Genomic DNA, 17,007 nt, shown 5'->3' with positions numbered 1-17,007 from the left:
CCTGCCATCAACGTCATACACAGGTGAGTCCATAAAAAGTGACGTTGCAGACCGTGAATTAGCAGAAGGAGCATAGTTGACAACTGCAGTTGCCATGACTGAACAACTGTAGTTGCCATCCCTGGACAGCTGCAGTTGCCATGCCTGGACAGCTGCAGTTGCCATGCCAGGACAAACTGCAGTTGACATGTATGATCAAAAATGTGATTGCAATGTACAAACAACCGTGGATGGCAAAGTGTGAACAAATCTGTGTGGCATGGTTGGACCACTGCATGTTCCATGTTGAAGAAACTACAGTTGACATGCATTGACCAACTACTACCATGATTACAGGTTATTACGGTGGTGCTACCTCGGCAAACGTCTCATGGCAAGCTTCACAGATTGCAGACAGAGCACGTCAATTTGGTGTGACAGACCACACAAGATGGGCACATGCGGCACAACAAGGTAGGGGAATTTGAACCACAAAAACAACACTGCATTTGTTTTTGTGGGAATAGCATGTGAGGAAAAGAAGATTTGTAGCAGTGATGGTGGAAAAAATCAAACAGAAAACGCTAACAAGTGGTCGTGTGCAATGACTCATATATTGTCTTCGGGATTTCCCAATTGCTAAAAGCATGTGTGCAGCACTAATGGTTGATCGCATTTGCCTAGTGAGCTCAAGCGTAGAATACAAATTTTTGATGCTAGAATATACTGGTTGCCATGTATTGGCAACAGTGTTTGCCATGTATTTAGGACTCCAGCTGCCATTGATATAGAATCCAAGTTTTGGTACTGAAAGGAGCTGGTTGCCATGCATTGGCAACAGTAGTTGCCATGTTTGTTGGACTGTAGCTGCCATGACTAGAGAACTATAGTTGCCATGCATGTCCACATGCAGACTCGCGGCTTGCTGTTTGAATGATGTCATGCCAAATCACTTGCAGTTTATGTACTCCGTTACGATAAACATGTCATTCAAGCAAAATCTTACGCTCATACTTGTTTTTTTATTACAGGGCCTTCAACTACAATCAACAGCGGCGCGGGGACATCTACTGCGGGGAGCTCTGAACGCACGGAAGACGCATTCCACCAGCCAGCCAACGATCATGCTACAAACAATGCCGAGTCAGAGTCGGAAATGGCAATCATTCCAGCAATGCCGACAAGCACACCTTTGAACACAAGCACTGGCAACACTCAAGTAGATGAAAGTGCCGCCGATACTGAAGTGAATGATGAAACTGATGACGAAGCACAAGGGGGTGAAGATGGTGGGCAATCAGAGATCGTGGTACCTCAGCCACCTTACGTTGGGCAGAGATTTGAATCGTTCGCAGAGGCAAAAGAATTCTACCAGACATATGCAAAGTTCCATGGATTTGCGGTCAACACCGAATACCATAGGAAAATTAAGAAAACTAACGAGTACAGCAGAGGTGAGATGAGGTTCCACAAGGCACGAAGGAACAAGAAGGGGAAAGGTGTTGCGCCTGTCGTTCCAGAATGAAAGAGAGGTATCATTCTCAAGACGGAATGCCCTGTCCGGTGTAAGCTAAACGTAGATGGAGCACAGTGGGTGGTCACTGAATATTTTGACGAGCACAACCACAAACTCATAAAGAAGTTCGACCTGGTAAAATTTCTGACCGCCCACAGAGGATTCACCCCCTCGAGAAGAAATTCATAAAGCTGCTACATGATTGTAACGTCGGTCCATCAAGAATGGTCCAGATACTATCACTCATCCATGGCAAAAAAGGGACTTTGAGTAGCATGCCCTACATACCAGCTGACGTCACGAACCTAAAGGCAAAGTACCGTAGAGAGAGCAAGTTGGCTGACATAGAGGCCACAATGGCCTGCTTCGATGAGAAAGTGAAGGAAGATCCAGATTTCTTCTACAGGATAAGATTGGACGATGAGGACCGTGTCAGGAACATGTATTGGGTGGATGGTGCTGCAAGAAGAGCCTACAAACATTTCCGAGATTGCATTTCATTCGACGCGACATATCTCACTAATATGTACAAGATGCCATGCGCTCCATTCATAGGAATAAATAACCACAATCAGTCGTTGCAGTTCGGATGCGGGCTCGTACGGAACGAAGACACGGATGGGTACGTTTGGCTGTTCAAGACCTTCTTGGAGTGCATGGGTGGACTTGCTTCGATGAACATAATAACAGACCAGGATTTTAGCATGCGTGCAGGCATAGAGGAGGTCTTTCCGTTGGCAGTGCACAGGCACTGCAGGTGGCACATTATAAAGAAGGCTGAGGAGACACTAGGACCGTTCTTTGCTGACCGTCCAGACCTGCACAAGGCATTCGAGTTGTGCGTGCACCACAGCTTGACGGTGGAGGAGTTTGAAAGGAGCTGGATGGCTATGACTGAAACATATCAAGTCCAAGACCACGAGACGCTTGCTAGCTTGTGGGAGAAGCGAATGTACTAGGTGCCAGCCTACTTCATGCAGTGCTTCTTCCCGTTTCTGCAGACTACACAACGCAGTGAGGGGTTCAATGTTGTTTTGAAGCGATACGTGAGCCCTGGCAACTCATTACGACAGTTTGCCAAGCAGTACACCGCTTTGCAACAAAAAATACTGGGATCCGAGCTACAGCAAGAAGCAAACACCGCGCTCAAGAAGCCAAAATTGCTAACGTATTTACCAATGGAGAGGCAGATGAGCAAGATAAACACCAACACGATTTTTAACAAGTAAGTCAGTTGTGTTACAATCTTATTTGCGCAAATCATGAAGGTACCAGGTGCCATGTAGAATGCAATGCAGTTGAAATGCTTATTTGAAAATGATGATTGTGTTGAAAAGTAGCCATTAGGTACAGAGTAAACATGATATGTAGTTGTCGTGCTTAATGAACTACAGTTTGCCATGCTTGATGAACTGCAGTTTGCCACGTTTACTCAACTGCAGTTGCCATGTTTGATGAACTGAAGTTGCCATGTTTGATGAACCACAGTTGCCATGTTTAATGAACTGCAGTTGCCATATTTAATGAAATGTAAATTCCAATGGCCATGATGGTATGGAATGCAAATGCCAAATTGAAGTTGTTATGTAGTTGCCATGTTTAAATGAAATGCAGTTGCCATGTTTAATGAACTGCAGTTGCCATGTTTACTCAACTGCAGTTGCCATGTTTAATGAACTGTAGTTGCCATGTTTGAACGAATTGTAATTCCATTGGCCACAACAAACAAAAGGTGCTAAAAAAACTTCACACAAGAGTTTAACAAAAACCACACAAAACTTGCAGATTCCAGGAAGAAATAAAGCGTGCCAGGATGTACACGGCTTTCCAGGTGGACGAACATACGTTCAAGGTGTGTTCTATCATGGGCATGTCGGATTCAGAACCTGAAGACCCAGACAAGGGAAGGAACTACTTTGTGAAGGCATCGATAAGCGAAGGCGAATACTACTGCCAATGCTGCAAATTCGAACGGGACGAGATTGTGTGCTATCACATTCTAAAAGTAATGGACTTGAACGCGGTGACACGAATGCCCCGCCATTTCATAAGGCGGCGATGGACTTGGGACACTGACGACGCATTGGCGCGCAAACATCAAACGTAGTTTTGGCCATGCATGACGAGAGACCAAAGTCAACCATGGAAGCCGTGAGGCACGTTGTGTTGACAAAGAACTCTGCTGAACTAATTGATGAAGCGTGCAAGAGTGATGAGACAGCAAAGGTCACAGAAAAACACAGGAAGGCCCTCAAAAGAGAGCTTGATGAGATCAAGAAGAGGAAAGCTGAGGAAGCCTTACACATGTTCCCCCGCACGGCAAGTGTGCCTTCGTCCACAGGGCCATCATCTGAAAACTCGGAGGTAGGATCTGGAACAGCAAGCACACAAACACAGGTTAGGAACCCGCCCCGTTCCATCACAAAAGGGCGTCCAAAGGAGATAAGATACAAATCGGGATTGGAGATTCAAGCAAAACATAAGAAACCAAAGAAAGGGACGGGCAATCCATAAACAACGTTGGAGCACTTTGACTTGGTTCCATGGTGGTATTTTTTTTGTAATCTAGATGTTCTAAATTTTGTAAAAACTGGAGAATGACTCTTCAGGTGCATCAGAATCTGAAGTAAAAATGCCATGAAGGAATAGCTGCAGTTGCCACGTGTATGGCACTGAATTTGCCATGTTACTTGAACTGAATCTGCCATGCAATTTCTACTGAATCTGTCATACCATTTCTACTGAATCTGCCATGCCATTTCTACTAAATTTGCCATATTATTTTTTACTGAATTTGCCATCTTATTTTCTACTGAATCTGCCACGTTAGTTGTACTGAACATGCCATGTTAGTTGTACTGAATCTTCACCGCGTAGATTTCCATGTTCAGTCAGCGCATTTTAGTCACACATATTGTATTCTCGTGCAAACTATGGGAAACAAGCTGAAACGGTCTCGTGCATGCAGCAACCGCACAGGTTACTGCTCCGTGATCAAACTACCATGCTAGCCGGTACAGTTAGCAGTGCAAAAAAACCGAAAAAGCCAAACAAGAAAGAACGATAACTTTCACTAACCATGACTGATCTACTACATTTGCCATGTTTTCAGACATCAAGGACGCATTCAAAACACCATGCTGGTACTACCAACCCACAAGCACATAATAATACTGAAAACACATAAACATATCTGTTGTCAAACCTAAGTAGGTTCACATCCACACATATATTACAAACTATTCAAATGTCACTCACACGCCACCACTGTATACTAGGCTACGGGGAGATGCAGTCATAGCATATTACACGGACATAGTTTTGAAAAAAGACAAGGTAATACCTTACATTCCTCGGCAACAGAATGTAAGGTAGGCGTTCGGTCAGGAGCACCACGTGATCACTTGTACGTCTTGGTGGCTTTCTTCACAGCTTCCTCTATGAACTCACATGCGTTGGACCGCGTGTTGAAATCTTCGTTCATCAACCAGTTCCATGTGTAAATTTTGCGGAGCTCGACGACCATTCCAGCTGTGACGACAGGAACCCGTCGACCTTCCCACTTTGCAAGGTATTCCAACATGTGGAAGCTGCAGTCGTGCCTAAACAAGAAAAGAGTCAGGTTAACTCACAAGAACATATAGAAAAAATCATAAACTTCAATTCAGAGGTGACAAAAAAGAGAGGGTGAGCATTGGTTGGAGGACACATGAGAAAGAGATGGGAAAATACCGGTTTCCTTGCTTCGTAGTTGCCACGTACTTAATTGGAAAATGTCTGATCTGGACCTTTGAGTTTTCATAGTGACGGTTCCATGTCTCTTTGAGGTTGTTGATGAAGTATTCAGCATGCGAAGTAAGGTCTACATTAGCTTCTGAACGCATTGAATCAAGCACCTCAAAACGTTGGTTCTTCAGGTCAAGCTAGATCGCATAGTGGTGACCACACTTGTCATGTGGGTCGTGTGGTGCAAGCTCCTGGAACATGGGGAACAAGACCTGCAAACAAAAATGAAGGAAAGAAAAGAAGCAGAGCTCACATTAAGAACAGAAATGATGAAGTTGGAAAAATGACATGTAAAGATATCACCGGTTACACTAACAGGCACATGAGTGACTACGAAAGCATCAATGGGCCAAAGAAAAAGTGGACAAACGTATAATGTTTAGTTGTAGTGGGTAATTAAAAGAAGTTGTCGTCCATGTATGAACAAAGTTGCCATGTATTTTAGTTTGAAGTTGCCACATAGGTTGTATTAGGAAAGCAAATCAGAAGTCATTTTACATGGCAGCTGTTGCCACATGAAACAGCTGTCACAAAGCAGGGCGTAGCCCATCATCTGAAGCATAGCTACTGGCAAAAAAATAACATGGGAGGAAAAAAATGTGCAAAAAAGGAAGGAGTACTCACACATTTCTTCAGTGTGAGCTTGAAATCACCATGCGCAGCAAAATGCTTCCTCAGGATTTTGTGGTGGAAGTCACCATCCCATATTTTGCACCTCACAGTGTATTGCATGATTGTTTTGTCGGGAGACATATCCATATGCATGTTGATGAAGTCAATCCCACATGCAACTACATTCTTCGATATTTTACCGAGTGGCCTCACAGACTCAACAAGATCACCCAGGTCGACGTACGTCGCATCACATTGTATGATCTTGGTTCTGTCCAAACATGAGTTGTATGAAAATGATATAACATGAAAAAAAATCATGTCTACTAAGTGAAAAAAAGAAATAAAACGTAAACGGAGCATATCTAGAAATATCAAAAAGGATGAATAGTAAAAAGAGTAAAGCAAATGAGAGGTTTATGTGGGTGTGGTCATTACGCTTTCAGCTCCTTCATGTGCTTGCTGTTGGACCTCGCATTTCCAAAGCGCTTGACAATATCATACAGCTGGTTCTGATCCTTTGTGGCCTTGACTTCCGGCTCATAATCATCCGCGGGTGGCGCGTGAACTACCCTACGCTGCCTCACAGAACCAGGGGTGACACTTCTAATGGTATCCTCGGATACAGACTCAGCAGGCGCGTTGGAACTTGATTGGCCCTGACCTCGTGAGGACCTCCTCTGCAATGCTGCCTCCTCAATCCTGCGGTAAGCTTCATCAAGTGACGGCGTAATCTCCTCAGGGGTGGCTGCAAGGATCAAAAAAGTGGGTTAGGATACCTGGAAAACAAAACAAATCTAGTTTGAAAATGAAGGTTGCAGAAATATGAGATGTAGGCACAGAAAGTAGGGAGTTGCCATGTGCAGGCAACTCCAGTTGCCATGTGCAATGCATTGTAGTTGCCATGTGACAGCAACTACAGTTGCCATGATCTATCAACTGCAGTTGCCATGTGCTTGCAGAATGGAAAATGCAGCATGGCGACAGAAAAATGTAGGTGACAGCATGCAAGCAAATCCAGTTGCCATGTCCATCAGGTAACATTTGTCATCACAAAAAGTGAGAACCCAAAAAAAATGCTTGGGACAAAAGTCATACTAAAAAGATGTATACATGAATATGGTAAACGCATAAGAAATGTACCTTGCACAACCGGCTCTGCGAACTTCACAGCCTTCCTGCCCTCGACCATTGGCTGCGCCATCATTGGGGCCATGCCTGCCGGGAAAGCAAAGGCAACTGGTGAAGGATCTTGCACCACTGGTTCATCTTGACTGCGGTCGATGCCAAGGCTAAAGCTCGGTGGGGTGAAGGCCATTGGGTGCCTCTCCTGCCTACTGGCCGGACCGCGAACAACTTGCTGGGCAGAATCCAAGGGTGAAAGATCAACAAACATTTCTGCATCGGCCGCTGCAGAATCATCGGGGTTATTCGTAGGGCGGGGCGTGCTGTCAGCGGTATCAGTCGCAGCTTTCTTGACAATCTTCTTGTTTGGGCTGTAGGGGACACCGATGTTGACTGGGAGCTTAGAAGTGCGCAGATTTAAGCTGGGGTTATCCACTGCGGGTAAAGACGCAGTCTGCTCCGCACGTTCACCTCCGTCAGTCGTGCCCAGCTTGCCACCTGGGTCGGTTGTACTCCGGTCTTCCGTTCTCTCCATAACATTGCTTCTGGCAGGTGGTGGGAACAGTGTGGACGCAGGCACATAACCAGAGTCATCTCTGCTACTCCTAGCTATAGTCGGCGCGTTGGGTATGTCTGCAGATTGCTCGCGGGGGCTACGACGCCTAGGTGGAAGACCAGCTCGCGCAACGGTCACCTTGGCAACCTCTGGAGCACCAGAAGCTAGAGCTGTTGTGCCAAGAGTCTCACCTATGGATGGCATATCATTACGAACTGTTGCCTCAGCCCCTTCTTTCGTGGACGAAGAAGTGCCACCACCCACGCGCTTGGAATCCGTGTCAGATGAGTGGGAATCTTCCTTGCTTAGGTTGATCTCGGGGGCGTCCACTTCAACACTTGCTGATCGGGTGGCATGGCTCACAGCAGCATCCTTCATTGCTAGCAGAGTGGGCAATATTTCAGCAGTCCTGGCAGATACCGACTCGTCACTCCCAGATGTACGGATGCCTGCTGTCGTAGCCTGCACATCTGCAACCGGCGAAGATGCTCGGCCGCTTGCATCAGAGCTAGTGTGAACAGTGGACGCTGCAGCAGCAGGTTTGTCCACTGGCGCCTCATGAACGTCTGAGTTGCCACCTGTCGACAGCTTTGAGTGTATGTGTTCGAGTGGGTCTCTGGGGTTCTGCTTCGTCACGCGTGTGGTAGTCTTCTTCACCCTGAAAAAAAACACGAACATTGTTAGATGAACAGATAATAGTTTCCATGTAGGTAGAATAAGAGTTGCCATGTGGACCAGTGAGCAGTTGCCATGCGTAACAAGCAGCAGTTGCCATGGTAGACATCTTAAAAAATGTAAGAAATGTGTGATGTGCCAGGAATGCCATTTCAAAACTAGGTGTGGATGAGTGCACAAACAGATGGAAAAGCTGGTAGTTGCCATGTAGGTGGAATGAGAGTTGCCATCTTGACTAGTTGGCAGTTGCCATGCAAAAACAAGCAGGAGTTGCCATGTAGTAAAAAGAAATAGAGCATGGGAGAAACAGCAGTTGCAAAATATGGGGGACTCATGGCAGAAGCACATGTGGCAAGCTGAACAGCTGCATTGAAAAGCAAAAATATAGCAATATGGCGATGAAAAAGAACAGGGATAACCTACTTCCTGACTGTCTTCCTCAAATCCGGCAACACGACAGGATCACCGGTGTTGGACGTCGACGTACGAGGAGATGACCTAGTGGAAGGCGTGTCACCAGCAATAGGGGCACCCTTGTTCAATCGAGCAGAAACACGGGTGGGCGTTGGTGCTTGTTTCTTCCTAACTGCTCGTCCACCAGCTGTCGCCTCACTGCACATATAAGAAACAGGCAAAAAAAAGGTGTCAAGTGTCAGACACGAAAATCGTTGCCACGCTTAGCAAAAACAAATTGAAAAAAGGAGTCAGTCTGTTCGAAAGGATAGACAAAACAAAACACTAAAATAGAAGTCGAACCTCCTCCTAGCAGCTAAGGGATCGGTCCTAGGTCTCTTGACAGGAGAGCCCTGCCCAACATCCTCTGGATCCCTCCCCCTCTTTGAGGGCGACACCCCCTTGCCTCTCGCAGCTGTATGTTCTTTGACTTTCTCCGGTGAGGGGACATCTGGTGCACCCTTGCCCTTCTTACCACCTGCACGAACTTCAACATGTTCATCATCGTCGGTGTCATGATGCACGTTCTCCATGTCATCGTCGTCGTCCTTGTCGAGAGCAGTATCTCCATCTAGTTCATCTTGTGTGTCCGGAAGCTCCTGCGAGCTGTTGTAGTCGTACTGACCACGGCAACCGGTTGGCCGATGTGTCCGTTCTGCAACAAAAGGAGTGAACTGCCTCGCAACCGCGTCGCTGTCAGAGCCATTAAGGGACGTCCAACCCTCAACCAACTTCCCGAGCAAGCTGGTCATTCCGGATGCAAACTTCCCAATTAGATGCTCAATAGGTGCCCTCTCCTGTGCACGAAACAAGAAGCAGCAGTAACCAAACCGTATTAAAGTCACGTGCACAAGATCAAAATAAACCAAACACAACCATAGATATATATATGTATATATATATATATATATCCTTGATTACCTCAACAGGACAAGACGGAGCTGAGTGCACGTCCATCCACTTTCCAAAGTTTTGAGGCCCACCAAACACGCTGTAGTCTTTAGCATGCTTGGCCATCAGCTGGAAAAAACCAAAAAAACAACTAGCATGTAAAGAGAGAAAACAATGAACACTAACTAACAGTTCATGTATTGCAAAAATAAAAATAAAAAAGAGGAAGAGGATAGAAGTTTCAAAATGGATGGCAGAGTTGCCATGTGGCGTTAGACATGGATACCATGCGCAGACAGCCATGGCTAACAAGGTAGTCATCTCTTGTTAGCCACAGACGGTTGCCGTATGGGGATTTTTTCATATGTTATGCAGCGTCAAAATTGGAAGAATGTCGTGCAAAGAAACAAGCCATAACTAACCTGCAGTTTCCCGTATTTCTTATCAGTTATCTTGTCCGCGGCAAGCACAGCCTTGACAGCATCGTAAGTCCACGCAGAAACAGCAAACTTGTGTGGAGGCGGCGGGCCTCCTATCCCAGTAAAGTCCACAGTGGACAAATCAAGACGATCGACGTACATGAGCTGATGTACAACAATTTAAAAAGAAAAAATATCAGTTGCCATCATGGTATTTTGCAAAAAAAGAAGCTAACGTATGTTCCTTCAATCATCAAGTTGGAGGGCATGAAAGAAAGGAAAGAGTTGCCATGTATTTCTGTTAGTTGCCATGTATTTCTGTTAGTTGCCATCTATATGTGTTAGTTGCCATCTAGTTATGTTGGCAGTTGCCATCTAGTTATGTTGGCAGTTGCCATTCTTGTTATGTTGGCAGTTGCCATCTTGTTATGATGGCAGTTGCCATCTTGTTATGATGGTAGTTGCCACAATGTCACCATCATGGTTGCCATGCATGCTCAAGGAGCTAGGAGTGTTTGCAAAAAGAGTAGTACAAAAATACCATTAAATGGAGTCGACAACCCTTCTGGTACATCTTGTTTGAGAATGCATCATGCAGGAAGTCCGCAATGAACTTACACCAATTCATGTTCTTCACTTCTTTCAGTTTTGCCTGCACGACATAAATTTCATGACAATAAGTTGCTACATCAGAAATCAAAAATGGGAAAACATCAAAAAAAACTGGCAGTGACTAGCTTACAGATGACATAGGAGTCAAAAGATTGAAGGAAAAAATGAAGGAGTAGATATAGAGCATTCACCAGGATGGGGAAGCATTTGTTGCTTGGGCGAAGAGATGTGGTCAGCGCAAAAACAGCTGAGATCAGGTACATGAGTAACTTCATCTTAAAAACTTCGCCATGGGTTTTCATGCCCTCCAGCGAAGTTGCCAGCACGGTCGTGTTCGGCATGGATGTCATCCCAGGAAACAAACGGGCAAACAACGTTTCCTCAATCATATTATTGACCTCATACGGGACTTTGATTTCTCCACGGGGCACACCCAACGTGCAGAACACGGATTCCTCGTCTAACGGCAGTCTTCCACGTCCCGGAATCACAAATTCCCTGGAGGCGGGCTCGTAAATCTCACCGAGCCAGTCGCATACAGGGTTCACTAGATTCTTGCAGCGAATATCCATCAGAGCCTGCATCCCCAACTCAGCAGCAGCTCCCTTCTGGTCGTCGGTGAATCCCTCGGTCAATATAGTCAGGCGTTCCTGTGAAGCCCTATTGCGATTACGTTTCTTCTTCTGCAAAACAGACAAATGATCATTTGTTGCCATGTTTCACTATCATGAAGGTTTAGACCCTATCAGACGATTGCAAACTCAACAAGACATTCAAAACATATGGGGGAAGGGGGCTGGGGGTGTGGACAGTTACCTCATCGCCGTCTTTTCTCCGTCCAGTTGCCCGATTCTGCCGCGGTAACTCCATGAAATCATCATCATCGTCTTGATGATCGCCGCGAGCCATTCTGCTGAGGTAAGAACAAAACAAAAATGTCAGGGTGAAAATGAAAGTATGAAGTAAGCAGTTGCCACCTAACAGAATGTACTTGCCACATGGGCTCAATTGAAAGTGGCAAAAAGTTTAGGCAATATCGTATGAACACCCACACCCCCTATGATTGTCCAACAATAAATGTGGCAACAAAACACATTGGCTTCATTTGAAAAAATGTACAGATCATAAGGCACTTGAAACAAAATGCTGAAGTTGCCATGTTAGCACAAGATAGTACGAAAAAGAAAGGCGCAAATCTTCCACTGCACAAACATAAAATGTGGCAGCTCACTCCCTGTCCTCATACAAAAATGAGTTGCCAATGTGTTCAAAGGCAAAATGTGCTAGGTTGAAATTGCCATGTTAAAATGAAACACAAAATTCAAAAAAGCGCTGAAAAACATCTACTGAACAACCTGAAATTGCAATGCACACACTGACCTCATATTAAAAATGAGTTGCCATTTAGTACGGACAAATACGTTCAGATATCACAAGTCAGCGTGGCAAAAACACGAAACTGGGTCTGCAGTACAATGAATTTGCCACATTATCCTGCCTATAACATGGCAACAGACATGCTGTGTTCAGAGAGATACTTGCCACATGGAAAGCATATATATGGCATCTGACACAGTTGATGTGGAAATTAGTTGCCATCCAGTGCACATAGTTGCTGAAACTGACATGACAACCTAGTTACTATACTTTGCCATGCCACATTATCCTGTCAGTTGCCACAAGTCACCGTGGCAAAACACAAATTTGGGTCTGTAGTACAGTGAATTTGCCACATTATCCTGCCTACAACGTGGCAACAGCCATAGTGTGTTCACAGAAATACTTGCTACATGGAAATCATATATGTGGCAACTGACACAGTTGATGTGAAAATTAGTTGCCATCCAGTGCACATAGTTGCTGAAACTGCAATGACTATCTATTTACTACACTTTACCATGCCTACAGCGTGGCAGCAGCCGTAGCATGTGCACGAAATTAGTTGCCACATGGAAATACATATTTGTGGCAACTATCACAATCAATCAAGAAATTGGTTGCCGTATGGTGCAGACAGTTACTCAAACTACCATGTTTGTATTCATACTGCACTTTGAAAAACAACTACCTAGATCTAGGGTTCAATGGCAACTATCATAACTTGAAATTCATCACCAAAATTCTCCCTGCACTGATCGCAAATAGCATTTCGAAGCAATGCGCAACTATCGGATAGAAAAACGACGGCCCAATCCCACGACACAACCAGGATGTGGCTCTGGACAGGCCGAACCACACCGGCGTGACCGCCACCGCGGCGGCGACGAAACTGCTCAATGCCACCGAAAACGGCAAGCACAAGACTCGCCGCCGGCGGGAACGCCGGCGCATCGCGAACCCGCCTGAATCTCGATGAATCTCGAGCGAAGCATCGACCACGGAGGGGATGGGAGAAATGCAGGCAATGATTTGGAGCGTGGGAGGGAGCATTACCTTCAATCTGTAGGCGCTCCGGCGAAGACGCTCCGGTCCGGCGAGTCCCACCGACGGCCGCGAATGCCATTGACTCTTCCGCCTCCGCCGTCGCCTCCTCCTCCAATCGACTGAACTGCGGGGTGGGTTGTGCGAGTAACTGAGGGGAGGAGTGAATGGAACCGTGAGGGGAAGGGGGGCGAAGTGCGCGACGTGTTTGACGTCAACCACGGTCGGCGCGAGGCGTGCGGGCGTAGAGCAGTTCCACCGCACGCCCTCGAGTGGCAACCGCTGACCGCGGGGGGGGGGGGGGGGGGGGGGGGGCAATCGGCGTGTGGGCGAACTATGTCACACACCACACACGCACCTTGTCCTACGTGGCACATAAAATCGGTCAAAACGTGCCAAGATTCGTGCAGATACTGCTGGACGGCGATGGAGGCGTGTGGTTGAGATGGCTAACGCCCACACGTGTGGGCGTTAACATTTCCGATCAGTTTTCGTACATATGAAGCAGATTTCAACGTGAAATATGTGAAACTTGTTATTTCAAAAATGTGGAACTGTCTATCTATTTAAAATCAGTTTTTTGAAATTAGTGAAATTATATTATTATTTTAATTGAGTGAAATCATACTTTTGAAATATGATATTTGTGAATCTTCTCAATTTAGTGTCTGAAACTGATATTCATGAAATATATCACTAATATCCTATTTCAGTATCAAGTATAATTCACAAACATTAATTTTACACTCTGAAAATACATCTATATTTCCAATCATAAGAACATTCAACATATAACAAATATAACTCCACTTTATATACATACATGTGTATTGTAATATCTAGCAGCTTAATTGCCCGGGACAGTCGATTAGTTTATTTACAGCGTATACCATATGGTAATGCTAGAACTATAATAAGTTTGGAGTTAGTAACCAAACCATCTCACCGGAATGAACATTTGAACCATTTGAGGTATCTGGCATCTCCAGGTGTCACGGCCAGAAATGTATTTTATGATTTTATCAACCAGACTATCTGTTCTTGACTGACTCAAAAGGATGCTAAGGGATGAATTTCTGTGGTTGTGCATGCTGATGGAGTGAAGTTACTAGTAGGCTCAAGTTACAAGCACACGCTCTTCAATTCTACCTCTGAGCTGATCCCCTGCACTTTCCATACTTAGCTTAAGATCTTGAATGCTGTCGAGCTACTATGAAATGCTACATCTGTTAAATTTTACCCCCTTTTTTAACATTATGCTAGTATATTCAGAGCAATGTCGTCAAGAAGCTCAGTCCACAGATCCATCGTCGCTCTCCAAATTACTTTGCAAGGGTTTGAATGCTGCCAGAAGAACAGCAACCTTGTTCGCCAGGAACCCTGCGGCGCCAACAAATAGCTCAGTCGGAGTCAGCTCGAAGCTGTCACCACCAGCACCGTACTTCAGTGCAACAGCCCCAGCAACCATTACAATCGACAATATCAACCATGGCCTTCTTACGCCGCTGAAGTTCATAGTGGGCTCTGAACTGCTCGCTTCTGAAGGAGAACTAATTGCCGGCAACCCGTCCACAGATCTTTGGAGCAGCAATAGATACAGGAACCCTCCAATCCCGCCAACGAGGAACGAGTAGGCGGCTCCATCATTCGAAGCCAGAGTGAAGGCAGAGAAACCTGTTATAACAATAGATATGTCGTAAAGCAGCAAGGATTGCTTGAGATCAGCATACTCCCTCAGTCCATCTTCCTTCAGTTCCTTGATGCTTGAGGCTGTCCTTGCTGAGGATAGCTGCCCCTCTTGAAGATCAGAAATGCTAATCCCTGACAGGTCAGTCACAGCAATTGGCCTTGCTTCCACTACTGAAGCTCCATCCTCACCAAGCACCGCACCGAGCTTGTCGAACGTGTACTGTAAACCGCTGAACTTGAGCTCAAGTGTTCCCTCAAGATCTTCAGGTGTATTCCGTGCTCCATGGATCACTTTCATATTTAAACCATCTAATCTCCATGAACCTGATCTTCAACGGTAATATTGTGAGAATGAAGGGTACACTAGTATTAGTAAGCACCGGGCACATATGTGCGCAGAACAGACAACTAGGTGGATAGCGTACCTGATTCAAGGCCGATCCAGATTTCTTTGATTGTCTGCAATTTGGGACCTTTAAAGGTGATTATATCAACTGAACCACTTTGAAAGGGGAGGAATTGTGATGTCTTGGTGCCATATGCAGGTTGGTCCCCATAGATTGCTGGTACTCTTTGTAACAAGGAGTCACCCTCAACATCGATTAAGCAGACTAAGATTGCGGAGTTCTTATCTTGCAAAGAGGAACTAAGTTCTCCACTTGTGCACAGCTCTAGTATGTAAAAGGCATCAGATTCTTCCAATCTGAGTTTCGATAGTATCTCATCAGGGACACTATTGGGAAATGTTTTTGGTTCAACTGTCGGCAGAAGACGAGATGGCTTTACAGAGGCCAGTGAATCTGGACAATAAAATGAAGGCAGCAATTCAGTAATTTTATGATCTGAATATTAACAAGAAGAAGTTTAGGTCCAGTGACGAATTCACAATTCAAATCATCACAGATGGCATATACTAAGAAAAAATTGGTCAGAGGGCAGCATATTCAGCTGTGTGCAAGTATCCAAGATTTGAGTAGATACAGAAACAAAAACAACGTTACTCCCATTACGACCACATGATTCACTGAAATTTCCAAAGATTATATTGCTTCCAAAGGAACTACTGTAAATTTCCAGCATCCAAAACCAGACGAAATCTAATTTAGGTACTGAATAAGATGGTTTGCTTAGTTCCTATGAGAAAGACAGTACCTTGTAATGAAGAACTGTTTGCAAAAGTGGTCATCCCCCGATGTCTGTTATGCTTTCTGAGTTTCCTTCCGGTTGAGTTGAGAGCGTAAGGCATTTTGGGGCTGTTGAGTGATAGCCATCGAGATAGAAATTCAGAATGAACCGAAGGAGCAGGGTGGCCAGCACAAAGGATCACCATTTCGCTGTAACAGGATGAGCAACAGACAGCATGGTGTTACATAAATAAGATATTCGAAGGCTGTCTGCAAACATGACTAATTAGTGCCAAACACGCATACACACACATGGAATCGACCATAACAGAGCACAAAACCAGTGTATACTGAAAGTTGTTCATAAGCCATGACCAAAATTACGGGAAGTCGAACTACAAAGAAACCCATGAACAGGGCATGCATATTCCATTCCCGACAATGGAAACAACAGTTCACATGCATCCGTGGCAAATTACGAGACAATTTGAGTTGCTACGACGCCAAGAAACTGAGACCACCATACCAATCGACAAAAAAACTCAAACAATTTGGAGATTCTCCGCGAATAAACTACCAGTACTACAACTAAAGTAGCTCCAGCAAGGCACTCGCAGCACGAGCGAAACTAGGACGACAGCTAAAATATCTGAATCTGAACTTCGAAAGACAGACCAGGGGGTGAAAGGCGAGGCTCTCCGTACCGTACGAGCTCGGATCTGAGCCGGGAAAGTAGGCGAGATTCCACGGGTGGAGTGAGGAGTTTGGTGGGCAACGACGCTGCCGTGCAGGAGAGGGGGAGAAACGAGGTAGCGGTAGTAGAGGAAGATCTGGGGAAGAAGAAGAACAGTACAAAGACGACGGCTTCAGTTGCGTCGTGAGGAAGGGAACAGAGGCGTGCAGCGCAGGGGAAGCTACTTGCGACGGGCCAAATGGGCCACGAAAGGTGTCGCGTTACGGGCCTGTATACCTTTCCTTGTGCGCTGGTTTCCATCGGAAAAAAAAAAACCACACGTTCGCTGATAATTTCTGAAAAAGAAAAAACGCGTGCGCTTGTGTTAAAAACATAATAAGCGATTAACAATGGATCCCTCGGGGGTTGAGTTCGGAATCTACATCGGCAGCCCGATCACACAGGAACCCTAACCC

The 17,007-nt window shown here is 45.4% G+C and overlaps 1 protein-coding gene across 1 annotated transcript; it reads right to left on the bottom strand.

The window, feature by feature from the left end:
• Positions 1-13,784: 13,784 nt before the first annotated feature.
• LOC123051996 (uncharacterized) lies at positions 13,785-16,781 on the bottom strand. Its single transcript, XM_044475011.1, has 4 exons — positions 16,563-16,781; positions 15,887-16,068; positions 15,160-15,534; positions 13,785-15,058 (listed from the first exon to the last, which is right to left on the bottom strand). Exons 2-4 carry the CDS (start codon positions 16,062-16,064, stop codon positions 14,337-14,339), a joined length of 1,275 nt encoding a protein of 424 aa, XP_044330946.1. The 5' UTR covers positions 16,065-16,068; positions 16,563-16,781; the 3' UTR covers positions 13,785-14,336.
• Positions 16,782-17,007: the final 226 nt, after the last annotated feature.

This window comes from Triticum aestivum, chromosome 2D (genome assembly GCF_018294505.1).
Source record: "Triticum aestivum cultivar Chinese Spring chromosome 2D, IWGSC CS RefSeq v2.1, whole genome shotgun sequence".
Lineage (NCBI taxonomy): Eukaryota > Viridiplantae > Streptophyta > Magnoliopsida > Poales > Poaceae > Triticum > Triticum aestivum.
The sequence above is the reverse complement of the archived record's forward strand: the minus strand, read 5'-3'. Positions and strand labels throughout refer to the sequence as shown.

What these genes read in the sequence shown, in the direction of transcription:
- LOC123051996 (XM_044475011.1), bottom strand. Translation starts at nt 16,064, where the DNA reads ATGGTGATCCTTTGTGCTGGCCACCCTGCTCCTTCGGTTCATTCTGAA. An exon ending in AAACAGTTCTTCATTACAAG is followed by an intron (nt 15,535 to 15,886) that starts GTACTGTCTTTC and finishes TTTATTGTCCAG; the next exon opens with ATTCACTGGCCTCTGTAAAG. An exon ending in CTGGATCGGCCTTGAATCAG is followed by an intron (nt 15,059 to 15,159) that starts GTACGCTATCCA and finishes GTTGAAGATCAG; the next exon opens with GTTCATGGAGATTAGATGGT.